General features: G+C 36.9%; 1 protein-coding gene across 10 annotated transcripts in view; it reads right to left on the reverse strand.

The window, feature by feature from the left end:
• Positions 1–20,394, reverse strand: part of DNM3 (dynamin 3) — a 591,572-nt gene that overhangs the window by 482,994 nt on the left and 88,184 nt on the right. For all 10 annotated transcript variants that reach the window (XR_014293317.1, XR_014293318.1, XR_014293319.1 and 7 more), the window contains exon 2: positions 16,913–16,986. Coding sequence is in view for 7 of the 10 variants with exons in the window: in XM_082612946.1 (XP_082469072.1) it covers positions 16,913–16,986 (74 nt within the window). In the remaining 3 variants the exon portion in view is untranslated. The remainder of the gene's footprint in view (positions 1–16,912; positions 16,987–20,394) is intronic.

The raw sequence follows: 20,394 nt of genomic DNA on the forward strand, positions 1-20,394 counted from the left end.
GAGAAAATGCATTCTAAACTACTTGACTCATCTAACAAATGCAAATACAGAGGACATCCTTGATCTAAGATTACTATCGTTAGAAGCCCGAAAGGGAAAAAATGAGAGCGGGAAGGGACGGATAAGTAATAATTATTAGTTGGCTATAGCCATGGTCATGATGTAAAACAAGTCTATTCGTTTTCTTTCTATTAAAAAAAATCAGGGGCTTCCCTGGTGGCGCAGTGGTTGAGAGTCCGCCGGCTGATGCAGGGGACACGGGTTCGTGCCCCGGTCTGGGAAGATCCCACATGCCGCGGAGCGGCTGGGCCCGTGAGCCATGGCCGCTGAGCCTGCGCGTCCGGAGCCTGTGCTCCGCAAGGGGAGAGGCCACAACAGTGAGAGGCCTGAGAACCGCAAAAATAAATAAATAAAAATCATACCTCCTCCTCTCAGATTTAAACAGCTGTTAACAACTCTACAGTTTACCTTTTGGTCCTCTTCAATATCAATTACTTCAAGAAAACCCATTTTTTAAAAAATGGGAGCAAGGAGAGGAATAAAAAGAGAGAAAGGCCCCAAAATTAGGAAACCTGATGTCTCTCTCTTCTATCTAAACACTTTAAGCAGACATAAGCCTAGAGTAAATATTAAATGGACCAAAAGAGTCTAAGGTTAGAGGACTATAATTTTTGGTTTGGAAACTCAAGGCATATAAAAGCCTCAAAACGTTCTCTCTAAAATAGAATAGAGACCTAAAAAACAACAAATTATTGCCAACTCAAAAGTCATCTTAGGGGCTTCCCTGATAGCGCAGTGGTTGAGAGTCCGCCTGCCGATGCAGGGGACACGGGTTTGTGCCCTGGTCTGGGAAGATCCCACATGCCGCGGAGCGGCTGGGCCTATGAGCCATGGCCGCTGGGCCTGCGCGTCCGGAGCCTGTGCTCCGCAACGGGAGAGGCCACAACAGTGAGAGGCCCGAGAACCACAAAAAAAAAGTCATCTTAGCCTCACAATCAGGAGTAGTAATTCTATTGAAATGTATTATTTCTTCATTTTCTTTGAGGAGAAATATGTAATACCTTTTATTTACTTATTTTCTTCCTAAATGGAAATGCATGTGTTGTTAAAGGGCAGTCATCTAACCGTGAAGAAATAAAATTTGGGTCAGGTTTGCTTAGAATAGCTCTTTGACTTTTCTCTAAATTTTGAGAGTTGAGTGAAAATTTCTCGACTTTGTATTGGAAGGTACATAACTGAGCTACTAGAAATCCTAAGTCTATTAATAAACATATAGCCAATATTTAAACTGAGAAAAAAAAGGGTAATGAGAAAATTAGTAGAAAATAACAGTTTCAGAGTGTTGTCGGCAAAGAAAAACGAAAAAAGAAAAGAATTTTGAATATAACCAGTAATTCACAGTGGAATTCCAATAACCACACATAAGGACAAGTTTGATTTCTTGAGTTACACAAATATTGAAAGAACAACCAAACCAGATTTAAAGTAGGTCTGGTTGAAAGTCCTAAACAGTACTAACTACCTTATTTCCACCTCAAAAATAAAGTTTATAAGAACCCTGAAAGAGAACCATTTGGCCTATGAAATAGGTTATAAATTTGGGAATATTTCAACACAGCCCTACTCTAATACATGTTTATAGCCTCTACATCTCTATCCATTTAACAAGAATGTTCTTCTACCTAGGACTTCTGGAAGCTCATTTATTATATTATGTCCAATATTCATGGAATAATAACCCAAAGCATCCTCCAGAAAGGTGAAACCCTTTGATCCCTTCTATGCCAGTGATCCTCAAACTTCTTGGAAAACTTAACGTCCCCCCTCTGTCCAACTCCCCCACCAAATATTTCTAATTTATTTTTGATAGTTACATTTTCCAGAATTAAGATTATGTGCTTGATAACTATGTGACATTCCATGGGGTCAGTGGGAATTCCTGGGCTTATCAGAAATCAAGTAGGAGGACCCCAGCTCCAAGGGATGAGTGGAGATTTCTCCTGGATGGTTCTTACATTTCTACATTTACACCTGGAAGGAAAGTCAGTTATGTTAACAACAAAACTTGGCGTTCTTAGAACCTCAACCTCTGATAGTCTTTGAAGACACTCGTTCTTAAAATACCAGGGCCAGATGTGCTGGTGTTTGAGCTAGATGCCCAGGCAGCAGGAGGAGAATACAATACAGCATTGAATGAATGCCTGTTATATTCAAAGCACAGAGCTTAGACCTACAGAAAGACTCCATAACCAAATATTTAGACAACTTTTTAAAGAACAGTAGGTAATTCCTCAACAAAAAGATCCTATTAAAAGGAAGCAGTAAAGGTATTTGGAGAAACAAAAGATAACAACAGGAAAATAAGTAGATGAAATTGTTATAATTGTTTCTCAAAGTGTAACTCAAAGACCAACAGCTTTAGAAGCACTCTGCAGTAGTTCTTTAAAATGCAGAACCCTGGGCCCTACCCCAGACCTACTGAATCAAAACCTCTGAGGGTGATGCCCAGGAATCCTCACGGTATTTTGTGCACACTAAAATTTAAGAGTAACTATATTCAAGGGACTTTAAACTATGAGTCTGCACTTTTTGTGGTAACCTGTACTTTATATGGAAAGCAACAGGGAACCAGCACTGGAGCAGAACAAGGTCAAAGCTGTAGTTAAGAAAGAATGTTTTCAGAATCACATTTGTTTTCACCATGTGGTTAGCTTGTTATGATGAAAAAAAATAAACATTTCATCCTCTGCAAAAACAGACTATCTTATGCTAAAATAATCAACCTTAATTAAATACAGATATTTAAATGCAAAACAAAATGAGAGGTAGTTTTAAAATATTTTCAGTGTTGTTATTCAAAACAGTACTTGAACTTTTCCACTAAGTATGTGTCAGTCTAATTTATGAAACTAGAAAACAAGGTCTGGTCACTGTACATAAATCAAGATTTAAAGTCTAACTAATGTATGAACTCCTTTAAAATACCTCACCTGTGAAAAGTTGACATTTTTCTCTAAAATTAATTATTCCCTGGCTATTATAGTAGGAAACAGTCTCCTCAAACACCCTTTGGCTCAGTTCCACCGGGACTCACAGTACTCTCCATGCTGACCTGAAGATGGACTCCATTGTGCAGCCCATCACTCAGAACACAGTGATTCTCCACCTTCAAGCCTTCCTGCTGCTTCTCAGACCTGCTGACTGAACTTTACGTCTCCACCTCATCCTGTTAGTTATGTGGTGCCTTGGAAACAAATTTTCTGTTACTGAGCATCTTTATTAAAATGCTTATTTATAGCAACTCTAACCAAGAACCCCAAATACTGAAGAGTAATAAGTTTTTAATAAATTACAAGCCTTGGGCAGTTTTTAAAACATGGACACATGTTATATTGTGCAGCAGATGCAATACAAAGGTGGTAAATCAAATTTTGATGAATTATTATACTTGACACACACAGAAGTACCAAGGAAATTTTCCACAAAAAAAAGAATACTTCAGTAACTTGAACAATTACCTTTAATGTATCCATTTTGTAATTTCTGATTTTTAATACCTTCTTTTCTTATATTATTGTCATTGAAATAAAGGAGAGTGAGGGAATATAACAGCATTTAGAGAAATATTTTAACAGAAAAGTTCTCCAGGAGACAAAATCATTTGTCCTTAACCATGACCTACAGGCTTTACTTGTATAAGTCCTTAACAGTAACTTTTAACACAGAGAATGACTTGGATTCTGATGTCTTAAAAAAATACTTCTCCTTCAGAGGGCATATCAAACTCCAAATGGATCATTTCTTAAAGTAGTGACACTTTCACTTTACTCAGTAGTTCATCAAAGTATTACACTCAGACACACTTTCTTTCTCAGTCTGACATGTCATTTAACCAGTAAACAGTAAAAATCAGGTGTTGAAAAGAAGGAAACCAGTGGTATGCTGGTAAATGTTTAATAGCTGGCACCATAGGGAGGAAAAAGTCCTGATTTGTAGCATTTGACCATTTCTGTACTGTAAATATTCCCACCATGACCAACTTCAAGCTATCACCATGATGTCACTGATTACAGAGATGGGAAGACAGGTGCACAGCCTGATGGTGGGAGCTGGCATAACCCAGTTTCAGCATGGCACTGGAAGAAACCCCCAGGCACTGAAAACTGTCTTCTTGTGTTATGAAGACCTTCTCCCTACTTCCTTGCTCTTGACACTGCAGTCCTCACCCAACACCTTATCAACGCTTTGTCCAAGTCTTGTCCTTCCAAGCTATACCTACAGAAATACCTCTCTCTGAAACCAAACTACCATGATATCACTTAAAACTGTTAATAAAACAGAGGTGGTGATTTTGCTCACCTTTCTCACAACACTGAGTGAATTTTTGGAATGCCCTCTGTGATAAGTACTAAATGTCCTAAAACAAATTATGTAGAATAAGGCATAGCGCCTATAATTAATTTTTGACTTGGTTTAGCAACTAATAAAACAGCAGGTGGAGACAAACAGTTAAATATTACTATATGGGCATTATGTTGGAAATTAGATAATTGTGAATTAACCAATTTCTATATTTATTATTCATATATTTATGCTCCTTTACATTAAAAAATACCCTATAAAAATATAAAGTGTGTCCTGAAAATATAAATCAAGCAGTTCAAGTTTCTTATTTTAAAAATGCAATATTAACAGTGTCAGGAAGATACTGATAACAATCCCCACTCCTACCAACAGTGTAGCCTTGGACAAATAGATTAACCTTGCTGGGGCTCTTTTTCTAAAATGGGAATCATGATATGTATCTCAGAATTTTCTTGTAAAGATTAAATACAAGTATCTTCAGGGACTTCCCTAGTGGCACAGTGGTTAAGAATCCACCTGCCAATGCAAGTGACATGGGTTCAAGCCCTGGTCCGGGAAGATCCCACATGCCATGGAGCAACTAAGCCCGTGCACTACAACTACTGAGCCTGTGCTCTAGAGCCCGCGAGCCACAACTACTGAGCCTGCATGCCACAACTACTGAAGCCTGTGCACCTAGAGCCTGTGCTCCACAACAAGAGAAGCCACTGCAATGAGAAACCCGCTCACCGCAACTAGAGAAAGCCCGCACGCAGCAATAAAGACCCAATGCAGCCAAACATAAATTTAAAAAATTAAAGAAACATAATAATAATAATAATAAATTTTTTTAAAGTATCTTCAAAATGCATAGTGCTGATACATAATTAATGCTCAAAAGAATGGCAGCAAATTATTATTATAGTTTTCTCCATAGTCACTGTCTTGGGGTAGCAATCCTTTTATAAAAGTTTCTAGAGTTATGGCAGTAAAATTTCTGCATTAGAACACTAAGAATCTACATGTTTTGAATATTCCCCATGTGCATGACACCCAGGCCTCGGGACCCAGTGCAACCACAGCCTCAAGTCTAACCTTGCCCAGGCTCTTACTACCCATGGCTGCTGAACTCCTGAGGTGAAGGCATAACCCTTTGTAATAAGCCAGGCTAGCAGCCCTCCTTAATTGGAAACAGAAACCAAAATGCATTTTTAAGAGTATCCAAAGCTAATAGAAGAAAGGCAAAAGACAGAGAGTGTTGCTCAATTTATTTTATGCTGACTAGTATAGCTTTCACTTGATAACTCTATAACACCAACAAGATAGATGTGTATAGAAAGAAATGTAAATAACCTAAATAAATTAGTGAAATTTCTTTAACAGTACAGTAAAAGAATAAGGTACTATAATCAAGTATATCTTGGGAATGCAAGGACGCTTAAATAAGAAATCTATAAAGGTAAGGGTGAACATATCTGAGTTTTTTAAAAGATAATCTCAATAAATGCCAAAATGCATTCAATAAAACTATATACCTATTTATTTATTAGATTTTAAAATCTTTTAAAAATTAGGAATAAAATGGTTCCTTACCAGGAAAAACAAATAGCAAATAGCATATGCATAATTTAACACAAGAGGCATTTTCATCAAAGGAACACAATATGGTTCTGGAAGACTTGATTAATGTAATAGGGCATTAAAGAGAAATGAAAGACATACTAATGGAAATAAAAAGATAATCATTATCAGCAAATACTTCGTCTCCTACTTCTCCTAGAGAAAATAAAGTCATCAAACAAGGAATCCACTACAAGTACAGACCTATCTGCAGTTTCCCCCATATTTTCCACTTTCCATTTGGTTACAACAAAAGAGGTATCCCTTCACCTTCTTCATGAGTAAAGAAATTATCCTACCACTTTTCAATCTCTGAATCACTCTATCATTTCCTTCTCTTACATTCAGTGACACCTACTTTAAGGCTCTAATCCTCCTATCACGTTCCCTTTTGAGGTCCCTAGCCCACAAGACCCAACCCAATGAGCTTTTTCCCTGTTTCAGCAACATCGTCTCTCTTTACCCCATTTCCTACTCCCCTTCCTCACTACTCCACCTCCAGACCTACTGGTCTCCCTGTTAAACTTCAAACAAATAAGCAGCTCCCACCTTAGAATCATCTAACATCCCTATGCCTACACAAATATCATCACGGCTTAAATGTCCACTTTCTTCATCCCCTAACCTTCTGTGTGTTTGTTTTGCTTTATTTTTTTACACTTCCTGTTGGTTTCTCCACAAGAATATAAGCTCCATGATGACAGGGATATTTGCCTGGTACACAGGAATCACTCAATAAACATTGGGTGAATGAATGCATCTATCAAAAGAAAGTAGTATTTATGGAACTTATCCCAGTTAAGATATGAAGGCACAAGTAAATTGCACGAACAGTGACATATATCTCCCCTTTTTGCCATTTTGTTAGCCATCCATCAACCCAAGCCTATAGTCATACCCCAGACATCCCTGTGAACAGTGTGCCTTTAGGGTAAGAAAAAAAAAAGGAGGGGGGGCAATTAGCTGGCATCAATTAGAGTAGAGTACTGAAATGCAAAAGCCCCATTTTGAGGTTGCTGAAGGATTGTCGGGATAGTAAGTTTTAAGTTTTAAGTTTTCCCTGAGGGGAGAATTTCTAGTCCACTTCACATGAAGAGAGAGGAGGGGCATGAGGTATGATCCTCACTGATTAATGGGAGGTAGTGAAAGAACGGTCAGGGGCTTGGAAGGGACAAGACTGGGAGACTGTTGACAAAAGAGTATAAGGAAGAAGCATGTGATGTTCCTTCTCAAAGGAGCTCAATGTGTAAGAACATCTTTCCCATGTCAATACTCAACAAAAAGCCCCCACTGCAACAGAGCTTATTAATATTCTGGTCAATAAGTCTCTTCTCTCAGCCATCCCAATATTTGCATAAGTATTCGTTGAATAAATTAAGAAATGCAAATAAAATTGCTATATAACTAAAATACCCAAGAGAATCAATTAAAAATATTTTAATCTGTCAAACATAGAGTAAGATGGTTAATTTAAGATTAAAATTAAAAATAGCAGCTTTTACATAGATCAGCAATTAGGAGTCAGAAAATATAATGGAAAAAAAAAACATATTCAAACTACAAGAACAAAAATAAGTATGAACACCCTAACTAGAAATGTATGAACACCCTAACTAGAAATGTATGGACTGTGTACAAAGACCATCAAGAATTTTACCAAAGTAAAAGAAAATGTGAGCAAAGGAAAGAATATAGCATGGTCTCTGTATTGGAAAAAAATAATAATATTTTAAAGATATTGATTATTCTCTAATGAATCTATTGAAGTTAAAATAATTCTAGTGGCAATGGTTTTGTCTTTAAAAAATTATTCTAAACTTTGACACAAATAGAAAAGAACCCCTAAATAAAAATAAATTATGGGAATAGAAAACTATCAACAGTGCATCCATACATGTATACATTTGAGGATCTGGTATTTTAGTCCTTCACATAAGAGCCTTCCATGAGCTTTTTCCTGTTACCCTGTTTTTATTGTGGATTTACCTTGAGGAGAAACGTGTCACTTTTTTCTTATTATCTGAAGATGCTAAGAGAAGATAATTTATAAGATGGACTCATTCTTTTCCTGAACCACACACCTGTGACAATTACTGTAATGGACTGGACCTATGTGTATATGTGTATGATAAATGGAGCTTTGTTCTCTCAATCTGCTGTGCACAAAGCAGTCAGGGGAAAAAAAACACAAAAAACAAAGTCCTGAGAGGACCTTCAAAACGGAGTAGAAGTAAGACATGGAGATCACCTTCCTCCAGAAAAATACATAAAAAATATGTCAACGTGTGGAACAACTCCTAAAGAACACCTACTGAATGCTAGCAGAAGACCTCATACCTCCCAAAAGCTGTGTGGCTGACAGGGTTTTGGTGCCCCAGCTGGGTTTCCGGCCTGAGCCTCTGAGGTGGGGGAGCCGAGTTCAGGACATTGGACCACCAGAGACCTCCCAGCCCCACATAATATCAATTGGAGAGAGCTCTCCCAGAGATCTCCATCTCAACGCAAAGACCCAGCTCCACTCAATGACCAGAAATCTCCAGTGCTGGACACCCCATGCCAAACAACTAGAAAAACAGGAACACAAACCCACCCATTAGCAGAGAGGCTGGCTAAAATCATAATAAGTCCACAGACACCCTAAAACACACCACTGGAGGTGGTCCGGCCCACTAGAAAGACAAGATCCACCAGAACACGGACAGAAGTCCACTCCACCAGGAAGCCTACACAACCCACTGAACCAACCTTACCCACTGGGGGCAGACACCAAAAACAATGGGAACTACGAACATGCGCCTGTGCAAAGGAGACCCCAAACAGAGTAAGTTAAGCAAAATGAGAAGAGAAATACACAAGGGGATAAAAACCCACCAAAAAAACAAATGAAGAGGAAATAGGCAGTCTACCTGAAAAAGAATTCAAAATAATGATATTAAAGATGACCCAAAATCTTGGAAATAGAACAGAGAAAATACAAGAACCGTTTAACAAGGACCTAGAAGAACTAAAGAGCAAACAAACAATGATGAATAACACAGTAAATGGAATTTAAAATTCTCTAGAAGGAATCAATAGCAGAATAACTGAGGCAGAAGAATGGATAAGCGACCTGGAAGATAAAATAGTGGAAATAACTTCTGCAGAGCAGAATAAAGAAAAGAGAATGAAAAGAATTGAGGACAGTCTCAGAGATGTCTGGGACAACATTAAACGCACCAACATTCGTATTATAGGGGTCCCAGAAGATGCAGAGAAAAAGAAAGGTACTGAGAAAATATCTGAAGTGATGATAGTTGAAAACGCCCCTAATATGGGAAAGGAAATAGTTAATCAAGTCCAGGAAGCACAGAGAGTCCCATACAGGATAAATCCAAGGAGATTTACATGCCAAGATACATATTAATCTAACTATCAAAAATTAAACACAAAGGAAAAATATTAAAAGCACCAAGGGAAAAGCAGCAAATAACATACAAGGGAATCCCCATGAGAATAACAGCTGCTTTCTCAGCAGAAACTCTGCAAGCCAGAAGGGAGTGGCAGGACATATTTAAAGTGATGAAAGGGAAAAACCTACAATCAAGATTACTCTACCCAGCAAGGATCTCATTCAGATTCGACAGAGAAATTAAAACCTTTACAGACAAGCAAAAGCTAAACCAGCTTTGCAAAAACAGCTAAAGGAACTTCTCTAGGCAGGAAACACAAGAGAAGGAAAAGACCTACAATAACAAACCCAAAACAATTAAGAAAATGATAATAGGTACATACATATTGATAACTATCTTAAATGTAACTGGATTAAAGGCTCCAACCAAATGACATGGACTGGCTGACTGGATACAAAAACAAGACTCATATATATGCTGTCTACAAGAGACCCACTTCAGACCTAGGGACACATACAGACTGAAAGTGAGCGGATAGAAAAAGATGTCCCATGCAAATGGAAATCAAAAGAAAGCTGGAGTAGCAATTCTCATCTCAGACATAATAGACTTTAAAATAAAGACTATTTCAAGAGACAAAAAAGGACACTATATAATGATCAAGGGATGAATCCAGGAAGAAGATATAACAATTGTAAATATTTATGCGCCCAACATAGGAGAACTTCAATACATAAGGCAAATGCTAACAGCCATAAAAGGGGAAATTAACAGTAACACCCCACTTTCACCAATGGACAGATCATCCAAAGAGAAAATTAATAAGGAAACACAAGCTTTAAATGACATTAAACAAGATGGACAATTGACATTGATAGGACATGCCATCCAAAAACAACAGAATACACATTCTTCTCAAGTGCTCATGGAACATTCTCCAGGATAGACCATATCTTGGGTCACAAATCACACCATGGTAAATTTAAGAAAATTGAAATCATATCAAGTATCTTTTCCAACCACAACTTTGTGAGACTAGATATCAATTACAGGAAAAAATCTGTAAAAAATACAAACACATGAAAGCTAAACAATACGCTACTAAATAACCAAGAGATCAGTGAAGAAATCAAAGAGGAAATAAAAAAATACCTAGAAACAAATGACAGTGAAAACACGATGACCCAAAACCTATGGGATGCAGCAAAAGCAGTTCTAAGAGGTAGTTTATAGTAATACAATCCTACCTCAAGAAACAAAAAAATCTCAAATAAACAACCTAACCTGACACCTAAAGCAATTAGAGAAAGAAGAACAAAAAAACACCCAAAGTTAGCAGAATGAAAGAAATCATAAAGATCAGATCAGAAATAAATGAAAAAGAAATGAAGGAATCAATGCAAATATCAATAAAACTAAGGGTTGGTTCTTTGAGAAGATAAACAAAATTGATAAACCATTAGCCAGACTCATCAAGAAAAAAAGGGAGAAGACTCAAATTAACAGAATTTGAAATGAAAAAGAAGTAACAACTGACACTGCAGAAATACAAAGGATCATGAGAGATCACTATAAGCAACTATAGGCCAATAAAATGGACAACCTGGAAGAAATGGACAAATTCTTAGAAAAGCACAACCTTCCGAGACTGAACCAGGAAGAAATAGAAAATATAAACAGACCAATCACAAGCACTGAAATTAAAACTGTGATTTAAAATCTTCCAACAAACAAAAGCCCAGAACCAGATGGCTTCATAGGTGAATTCTATCAAACATTTGGAGAAGAGCAAACACCTATCCTTCTCAAACTCTTCCAAAATATAACAGAGGGAGGATCACTCCCAAACTCATTCTACAAGGCCACCATCACCCTGATACCACAACAAGACAAAGATGTTACAAAAAAAGAAAACTACAGGCCAATATCACTGAAAAACAGAGATGCAAAAATCCTCAACAAAATACTAGCAAACAGAATCCAACAGCACATTAAAAGGATCATACACCATGTCAAGTGGGGTTTCTCCTGGGAATGCAAAGATTCTTCAACATATGCAAATCAATCAATGTGATACACCATATTAACAAATTGAAGGATGAAAACCATATGATCATCTCAGTAGATGCAGAGAAAGCTTTCGACAAAATTCAACACCCATTTATGATAAAAACCCTGCAGAAAGTAGGCATAGAGGGAACTTTCCTCAACATAATAAAGGCCATATATGACAAACCCACAGCCAACATGGATCTCAATGGTGAAAAACTGATACCATTTTCACTAAGATCAGGAAGAAGACAAGGTTGCCCACTCTCACCACTATTACTCAACATGGTTTTGGAACTTTTAGCATCAGCAATCAGAGAAGAAAAAGAAATAAAAGGAATCTAAATCAGAAAGGAAGAAGTAAAACTGTCACTGTTTCCAGATGACATGATACTACACATAGAGCATCCTAAAGATGCTACCAGAAAACTGCTAGAGCTAATCAGTGAATTTGGTAAAGTAGCAGGATACAAAATTAATGCACAAAAATCTCTTGCATTCCTATACACTAACGATGAAAAATCTGAAAGAGAAATTAAGGAAACACTCCCATTTACCACTGAAACAAAAAGAATATAATACCTAGGAATAAACCTACCTAAGGAGACAAAAGTCCTGTATGCAGAAAACTATAAGACACTGAAGAAATTAAAGATGATACAAACAGATAGAGAGATATACCATATTCTTGGATTGGAAAAATCAACATTGTGAAAATGACTATACTACCCAGAGCAATCCACAGATTCAATGCAATCCCTATCAAACTACCAATGGCGTTTTTCACAGAACTAGAACAAAAAACTTCACAATTTGTATGGCAACACAAAAGACCCCAAATAGCCAAAGCAATCTTGGCTCCCTGACTTCAGACTATACTACAAAGCTACAGTAATCAAGTTAGTATTGTACTGGCACAAAAACAAAAATATAGATCAGAGGAACAGGGTAGAAAGCCCAGAGATAAACACATGCACATATGGTCACCTTATCTTTGATAAAGGAGGCAAGAATATACAATGGAGAAAAGACAGCCTCTTCACTAAATGGTGCTGGGAAAACTGGACAGCTACATGTAAAAGAATGAAATTAGAACACTCCCTAACCCCATACACAAAAATAAACTCAAAATGGATTAAAGACCTAAATGTAAGGCCAGACACTATCAAACTCTTAGAGGAAAACATAGGCAGAACACTCTATGACATACATCACAGCAAGATCCTTTTTGACCCACCTCCTAGAGAAATTGAAATAAAAACAAAAGTAAACAAATGGGACCTAATGAAACTTAAAAGCTTTTGCACAGCAAAGGAAACCATAAACAAGACCAAAAGACAATCCTGAGAATGGGAGAATATTTTCAAACGAAGCAACTGACAAAGGATTAATCTCCAAAATATACAAGCAGCTCATGCAGCTCAATTATCAAAAAATAACAACCTAATCCAAAAATGGGCAGAAAACCTAAATAGACATTTTTCCAAAGAAGATATACAGATTGCCAACAAACACATAAAAGGATGCTCATCTCTAATCATTAGAGAAATGCAAATCAAAACTACAATGAGGTATCACCTCACACTGGTCAGAATGGCCATCATCAAAAATCTACAAACAATAAATGCTGGAGAGGGTGTGGAGAAAAGGGAACCCTCTTGCACTGTTGGGGGGAATGTAAATTGACACAGCCACTATGAAGAACAGTACGGAGGTTCCTTAAAAAACTAAAAATAGAACTACCATACGACCCAGCAATCCCACTACTGGGCATATACCCTGAGAAAACCATAATTCAAGAAGAATCATGTACCACAATGTTCATTCCAGCTCTACTTAGAATAACCAGGACATGGAAGCAACCTAAGTGTCCATTGACAGATGAATGGATAAAGAAGATGTGGCACATATATACAATGGAATATTACTCAGCTATAAAAAGAAACAAAATTGAGTTATTTGTGGTGAGGTGGATGGACCTAGAGTCTGTCATACAGAGTGAAGTAAGTCAGAAAGAGAAAAACAAATACCATATACTAACACCTATATATGGAATCAAAAAAAAGGGGGGGGGGGTTCTGAACAACCTCGGGGCAGGACAGGAATAAAGACACAGACGTAGAGAATGGACTTGAGGACACAGGTAAAGGGAAGGGTAAGCTGGGACGACATGAGAGAATGACATGGACATATATACACTACCAAATGTAAAATAGATAGCTAGTGGGAAGCAGCCTCATAGCACAGGGAGATCACCTCTGTGCCTTGTGACCACCTAGAGGGGTGGGATAGGGCAGGTGGGAGGGAGACGCAAGAGGGAGGAGATATGGGGATATGTGTAGACATATAGCTGATCCACTTTGTTATATAGCAGAAACTAACACAACATTGTAAAGCAATTTTACTCCAATAATTATGTTAAAAAAAAAAAAGCTCCCAAACTGGGAACGCCTAAAAGGTAGAAGAAGCCTGTATCAGTTTTAGGCAAATAAAATTTTGTTATTCAAACTCTTCAAATTAAAAAAAATAATAAAAATTATAAATAAATAGATAGATAATGGGGGGAGGACTATAGCCCTGATAGATAGATATTAAAGCAAATTATAAACCTGTTAAAAGTAAAACACTGTAGGGACTTCCCTGGCAGTCCAGTGGTTAAGACTTTGTGCTTCCACTGCAGGAGGTGCAAGTCAGGGAACTAAGATCCCATATGCCGCATGGCACAACACTATAGTGTTGGCACATTAAAATAAAAAAGATATTCAGAAATAGATTGCACTAAGAGTGGAATATAAGATAAAGGAGACTGGGGAAAGAATTATTTCTTCATACATGAAAATAAATTTCAGAACTAAATGCTAAAAAATTTAAAAAGTATGGAAAGGAAAAAACGATGCTAAATATTTACTTTTTGTTAAATGTAAATGTATAGATTTTATAACCAAAAAGAGTAAACCTTCTATATATTAAAAACGATATAACCAGACTATAAATCACCAGAAAGGCAGAGACTTTGTCCTAGTCACTGCTGTATCTCCAGAGCTTCAAATAGTATCTGATACATTGTAGATTTGTAAGCAATTTACTTTTTCCAAATGACATCATTCAAGTCCATTCCTTTGGATCAAACTTCGATTTTTTTACATTAAGAAATGGTTTAAAATGTCTACAATTTCTACCCAAAAAGTGAGCTAAATTGTGATAAGGATTGCATTGACTCAATCAATTTGGGAAGTATTGCCATCTTACATTAAGTCTTCCAATCAGTGAACATGGGATGTTTTTCAAATTATCTAAATGATAGTTTGTAGTTTTCAGAGTATAAGTTTTGCTCTCTTGTTAAATTTATTCCTAAGTAGTATATTCTTTATGATGCTATTATAAATAGAATTGTTTTCTTACTGCAAGTTTTTGATTGCACATTGCAAGTGTATAAAATTACAATTGATTTTTGTATCTTTATCTGGTATCCTGTAAACTTGTGGAGCTCATTTATTAGTTCTAATAGTTGTTTAGTGACTTCCTTAGGAACTTTTATGTACTCGATCATGTCATCTGCAAATAGAGATAATTTTACTCTATCCTCTCCAATATGGATGTCTTTTATTTTTTTCTACTGCCCAAACTGAGCTGGCTAGAACCTCTAGTACAACACTGAATAGAAGTGACAACAGTGGACATCCTTGTCTTATTCCCAATATTAGAGGGAAAGCATTCTGTCTTTCACCATTAAGTATGATGTTAGCTGTGAGTTTTTCATACATGTCCTTTATTAAGTTGAGGAAGTGCCCTTCTATTCCTAGTTTGCTGAGTGTTTCATGATGGAGTATGGGATTTTCTTAAATGCTCATCCTAAGTCTATTGAGACAATCCTGTGATTTTTGTTTTCGTTCTGTTGATATGATACATTACTTGATTTTCAGATATTAAATCAATCTTGCATTCCTAGGATAAAACAAGCTGATTCTCAAATTCACATAGAATTTTAAAGGACTCAGGATAGCCAAAACAACCTTGAAAAGGACGAACAAAGAAGAAAAACTCATACTTCTGAATTTCAAAACTAAGTACAAAGCAAGGGTAATTAAGAGAGTATGGTACAGGCACAAATACAGAGATATAGAACAATTGAATAGACTTGGGAGTCCAGAAATAAACCCATATATCTATGGCCAATTGATTTTCAATAAAGGTGCCAAAAAACATACAGTGAAGAAAGAATAGTCTTTTCTAAAAATGGTGCTGGGACAATTGGATATACACATGCAAAAAATGAAGTTGAACTCTTACTTTGTACCACTTATAAAAATTAACTCAAAATGGATCAAAGGTCTAAATGTAAAATCAAAACTGTAAAATTATTATAAGAAAACATAAGGGTAAACCTCCATGACCTTGTTTTTTGCAAATTATGAGGTATGAACCTTACAAGTGCTTCAGTCTTAAGCATTCAAAGAAATTGTTAGGAAAAGTAGTAAAATCCTCAAAAAGCAATAGGCAAAGATAAAAGAAAACAGCCAATTCACAAAAGAAGAAATACAAATACCAAATAAACACACACAAAAAATTCCACATCACCAGTTATTGAGAAACAAAAATGAAAACAAAGCTCATTTGCCTATCAAATTACCATGGTGTTAAGGAGAGGGCCAAGAACAGCACATTAGATATAGATCCAGATATGGATATAAACATAGATATAGATACACATACACTATACACATATTGATAAATGGAATATTGCCCGCCATATCAGTAAACAAAGCGTGTCACTGTTATCAGTGATTGCAGCCACCACAGGAAGGTGAGCTGGTGAGCCCTGAGGAAACTCAGGATGTGAAAACACAAGATACTGACCCCAGATAGCTGAGGTGCATATCAAAGAAATGATTTCACTGAGCCCAGACTCTTGCATCTTCCCAGTCTCAGAAAAGTGATAAATTCCTTGAGATATCTAGTTTTCTTTTATTAACAGTAATCTTTTGTTCCTACTACCTGCCCTTTGTTGCAAAACTCCAAATATCCTAGCTCCCCCGTTGCCTCCTGAGAGCAGGTCTCTCAGGGTTACTTGAGATGCTGCCTCCCGGGCTTTAAATCCTAAAAATTCCCACCAAATAAAACACAACTCTCAGCTTTTAGGTTGCACTTTTTTTTTTTCAGTCGACAATATGCATACAGGTGTTAGATGGATGTTAAATTACTTTTAAAAAATTCCCAGACACACACACACACACACACGCAGGAAGGAAGGAAGTATACCAAAGGGGTATTAGTGGTTATGCCACACTGTAAAATTATAAATATATTACAATGAGAAATGAGACTTTCCATTTAATGTAATAAATTTAAAAAGCAATGAAGAAGAGGGCATTTTGGAGGTAAATATAGGCAGCTACCCGTAGCAGAGTGATCACAAAACGTTTCTGTTGCTACAACCCAACAGCCAGGAATGGAGACAACAGGTACCATGGGATACACTCACCCATGTGGCAAACATCCTCATTCATTACCTGCTTTGGAAGTAACAAGCTGCAGCACAAGAGGCCTTCTCGTTACAATGCCTGACCCTCGAGGGAGAAAGTCCCTAAAAAAAAAAGAAGGAATAGATTAAGGCATATTAAGGAATTCTGATCACCTATAAATTTACAAATCAAGTTCCACAGAAATTTTCTAATTCTCAACCTTTCAATGCATCACATACCTAAAGAATGCTAGACCCACCTTATAAAAGACACATTTGCAAAATAAAAAAGGGGGTGGGGGTGGGGAAGGATCCTTACACTGAATATTAACCCATGTGTATTATCATAATGACCTCACTGGAATATGTAATTCATTCATTTAGCTGGAATTAATAAAAGTTTGCATTAAACTACTGTGTATTGTCAATTAATTTTTATTTTCAGAGAACAAGGATTTACAAAAATATTTACTGTGGAAGTTAATCCTTAAACTCTTTGGTAATTAAAAAATTCATCACTCCGTCCAGCTTCAAGATCAATATTAACACCGTGAAATACTGACCATTAAAAAGGCACATTAGATTGTATCTTCTAAATACCTAAATTTTTTCTCCAATAAAAGGTCACACACAAAATGTGGGATTAAGTGGAGATAAATATTGCATATGTAGAAATTAACAGCAGAAAAAATACTGCAATTTGATTTTTGTTTTTTCTCATTTCCGATAGATAGGAGCTTATAAAAAAGGAGATTTTTCAAATAAATATTGTGTTTAAAATGGCATGTTAATATACACTAAACGGGCCTCCCTGGTGGCGCAGTGGTTGAGAGTCCACCTGCCGATGCAGGGGATGCGGGTTCCTGCCCCGGTCCGGGAGGATCCCGTATGCCGCGGAGCGGCTGGGCCCGTGAGCCATGGCCGCTGGGCCTGCGCATCCGGAGCCTGTGCTCCGCAACGGGAGAGGCCACAACAGTGAGAGGCCCGCATACCGCAAAAAAAAAAAAAAAAAAAAAAAAAAAAAAATATATATATATATATATATATACACACACTAAACCAATAAAACTGCAAAGAAAGTATTTTATAATTACATCTATAACACCACATAAATCAGTACTGATTCTGCAATGTCAAAGAGAATTCATAAACATACCTATAACACTGTTTTTAAAGACATTTAGAATGACTCACAACTTTTAGAAGCATCATCATTTTAAAAATCACAGAATTCCATTCAAAATAAATTTCTGACTCAATGGCAATGTTTCCCAAAAAGTGGTTCCAGGACCACCAGAAAGTGTTATAACCACAGACACCCAGGATCCATTTTGAACCTACAGATTCAAAATGTTCGGGGAAAGATGTGGCATCTATACTCTTAACAAACTCCAGGGGATTCTGATGTTCACCATGGTTTTTTTATCGCGTCCAAGCTCGCTCTGCATGCCGCACAACAGGCTAGTGAATAGGAGATGAGGTGTTGAGGCAAGGAATAGCAACTTTATTCAGAAATCCTGCAGACAAAGAAGATGGCGGACTAGTGTCTCTGAATAACTGTCTTATCTGGGTCTGGATGCCAGTTTCTTTTATAGAATCAGAGAGGGGGAGGTGATGAGGAAGTAAAGTAAAATGGCCATAAGTTTTGCAAATATCACCTGGAATGGCCAGCCTCCGGGAGGGGATGTGTTAATTTCTTCTTTCTTGCAGCCATCCACAGGTGGACAGGGTCAGGATGTACAAAGGCACTTTGGTTTAACATTCAGGCAGAGGGGCAAGGTTACCTGAGGGAGGCCATTATGTATGATTATAATAACAAAAACAATAAAAAGCAAAGGTTAAAGTCAAAGAAACAGATCAAACATGGAGTTCAACTTAGCTCTTCCCTGTTACAGTTTGAGAACAACCGGCCTCAAGTTAGGAAATGTTACTTAACGATTTAGTGGGTAATAATGGCATGGGATGTACTATGAGTTTTGTAGGAAAACTGACAGAACACAGCTTCAACACAGATGGGATTTCAGTAAACAACAGCTTATACAATTGGTAATGGTCAGTGAGAATGCTGCAAAATCCAAGGCTTTAGCTCCACTGATAACTTTGAAACAGAGAGTTACAGAGATAAAATGAAGCAAAATTTCCCCTACTTACAACTAATTTATTTTGCAAGTGCTAGTGTAAATTCTGACAGCCTCTTAGCTAAGTTAATGACTTTACTCCTTGACTCCAAGGGCTAAGCTTCATTTGGAATGTCAATATATGTAGCTAAAATAGAGAATAGTGAAATTACAGACTTGTTTTTGCTCTTAAAAAATGCCACCTGAATAAATAATATGATTTACTTATCAAAAAATTCACTGAAAAACTAAGAAGTGCTAAAAGATGCTGTGGGCATGGGCCTGCACTAGTTAGACACCAGGAGTATGAAATCTAACGGGAAGATAAAGACATACATGCACAAAGAAAACCATTAAGAAGGGAGCAGATAAATGACACTAGAGTTCAGAAATGAGAGAGACAAACACCCTCCTTTTAAAAACATCCAAATACATGTAATCAGATACTCTTAATATTCTTCAGGAACTATATTAGAATATTTGTTAGTTTGGATGTTTTCAGTAATCATTTTTAAAAAAACAAGGAGAGCATCTACTCTGTGCCTAGACCTAAAAAGGAAAAGTTAATTTGAGAATTAAAATAGATAAAGGGAAAATGAAACAAAACTCCAGAGCAAAGAGCTGGAGGCCATCTGTTTGAGTTATTAGGGCCATGAATGAGGTTTTAGGATGTATAGATGCCAAAGATAAATATACATGTCTTAAATGTCTAAATGATGGCATTTAACAAATCAATAAAATATTTTCTTTAAGAAAAAGATGTAGAAAATAAAGGAGAGAAGGAAGAAGGAAGAAAGCAGGTTTAGTTACTTAATATCTTCGTGCTGGGATCTGCTTCAACTCAAGCTCGTAACCATATATTTATAATGTAGATTTAGTAACAATCATTTGAACATTATCAAAGCAAAAGAGAAGGTATCAAACATCTTAAATAACAAATAATTATGTGTTTGGCTAAAAGTAAGACGACAGACATAGCTAACACTTTTCTCTACATTTTTATTAAGCAAACAGAACTTTGCTTTAAGAGTAATAAACGTTTTTAAGTATCCCCTTCATGGCTCTCACCAGTCCTACCTCCAACACATACATTTTCACCAAAAGTCAAAAGATTTGGTAACCAAATCCTGCTATTTTGAAGTCTCTTCTGACTTCACAGGAGTATCTGAGTGCCACAAAGCATGAGAGAGAAATTTCTCTCTTCTGAAGACTGAGTGACTAATCTGGAACCCTGAAGATTCATGTCATTCTGATGACCCAGCAGCATGAAAACCATATGCCCAGCACACCCCTGCTGTGAGAGCTAAGGGGGTGAGCCCTCAAATGAAACACAGAGAACCTCTCATTGAAACCCAGTTCTGCCACTGAATGGGCAAAATTCTCTAAACCTCAGTTTCTTTTTCTACTAAATTGA

This window comes from Mesoplodon mirus, assembly GCF_964341445.2.
Source record: "Mesoplodon mirus genome assembly, chromosome: 3".
In the NCBI taxonomy this organism is placed as follows: Eukaryota; Metazoa; Chordata; class Mammalia; order Artiodactyla; family Ziphiidae; genus Mesoplodon; species Mesoplodon mirus.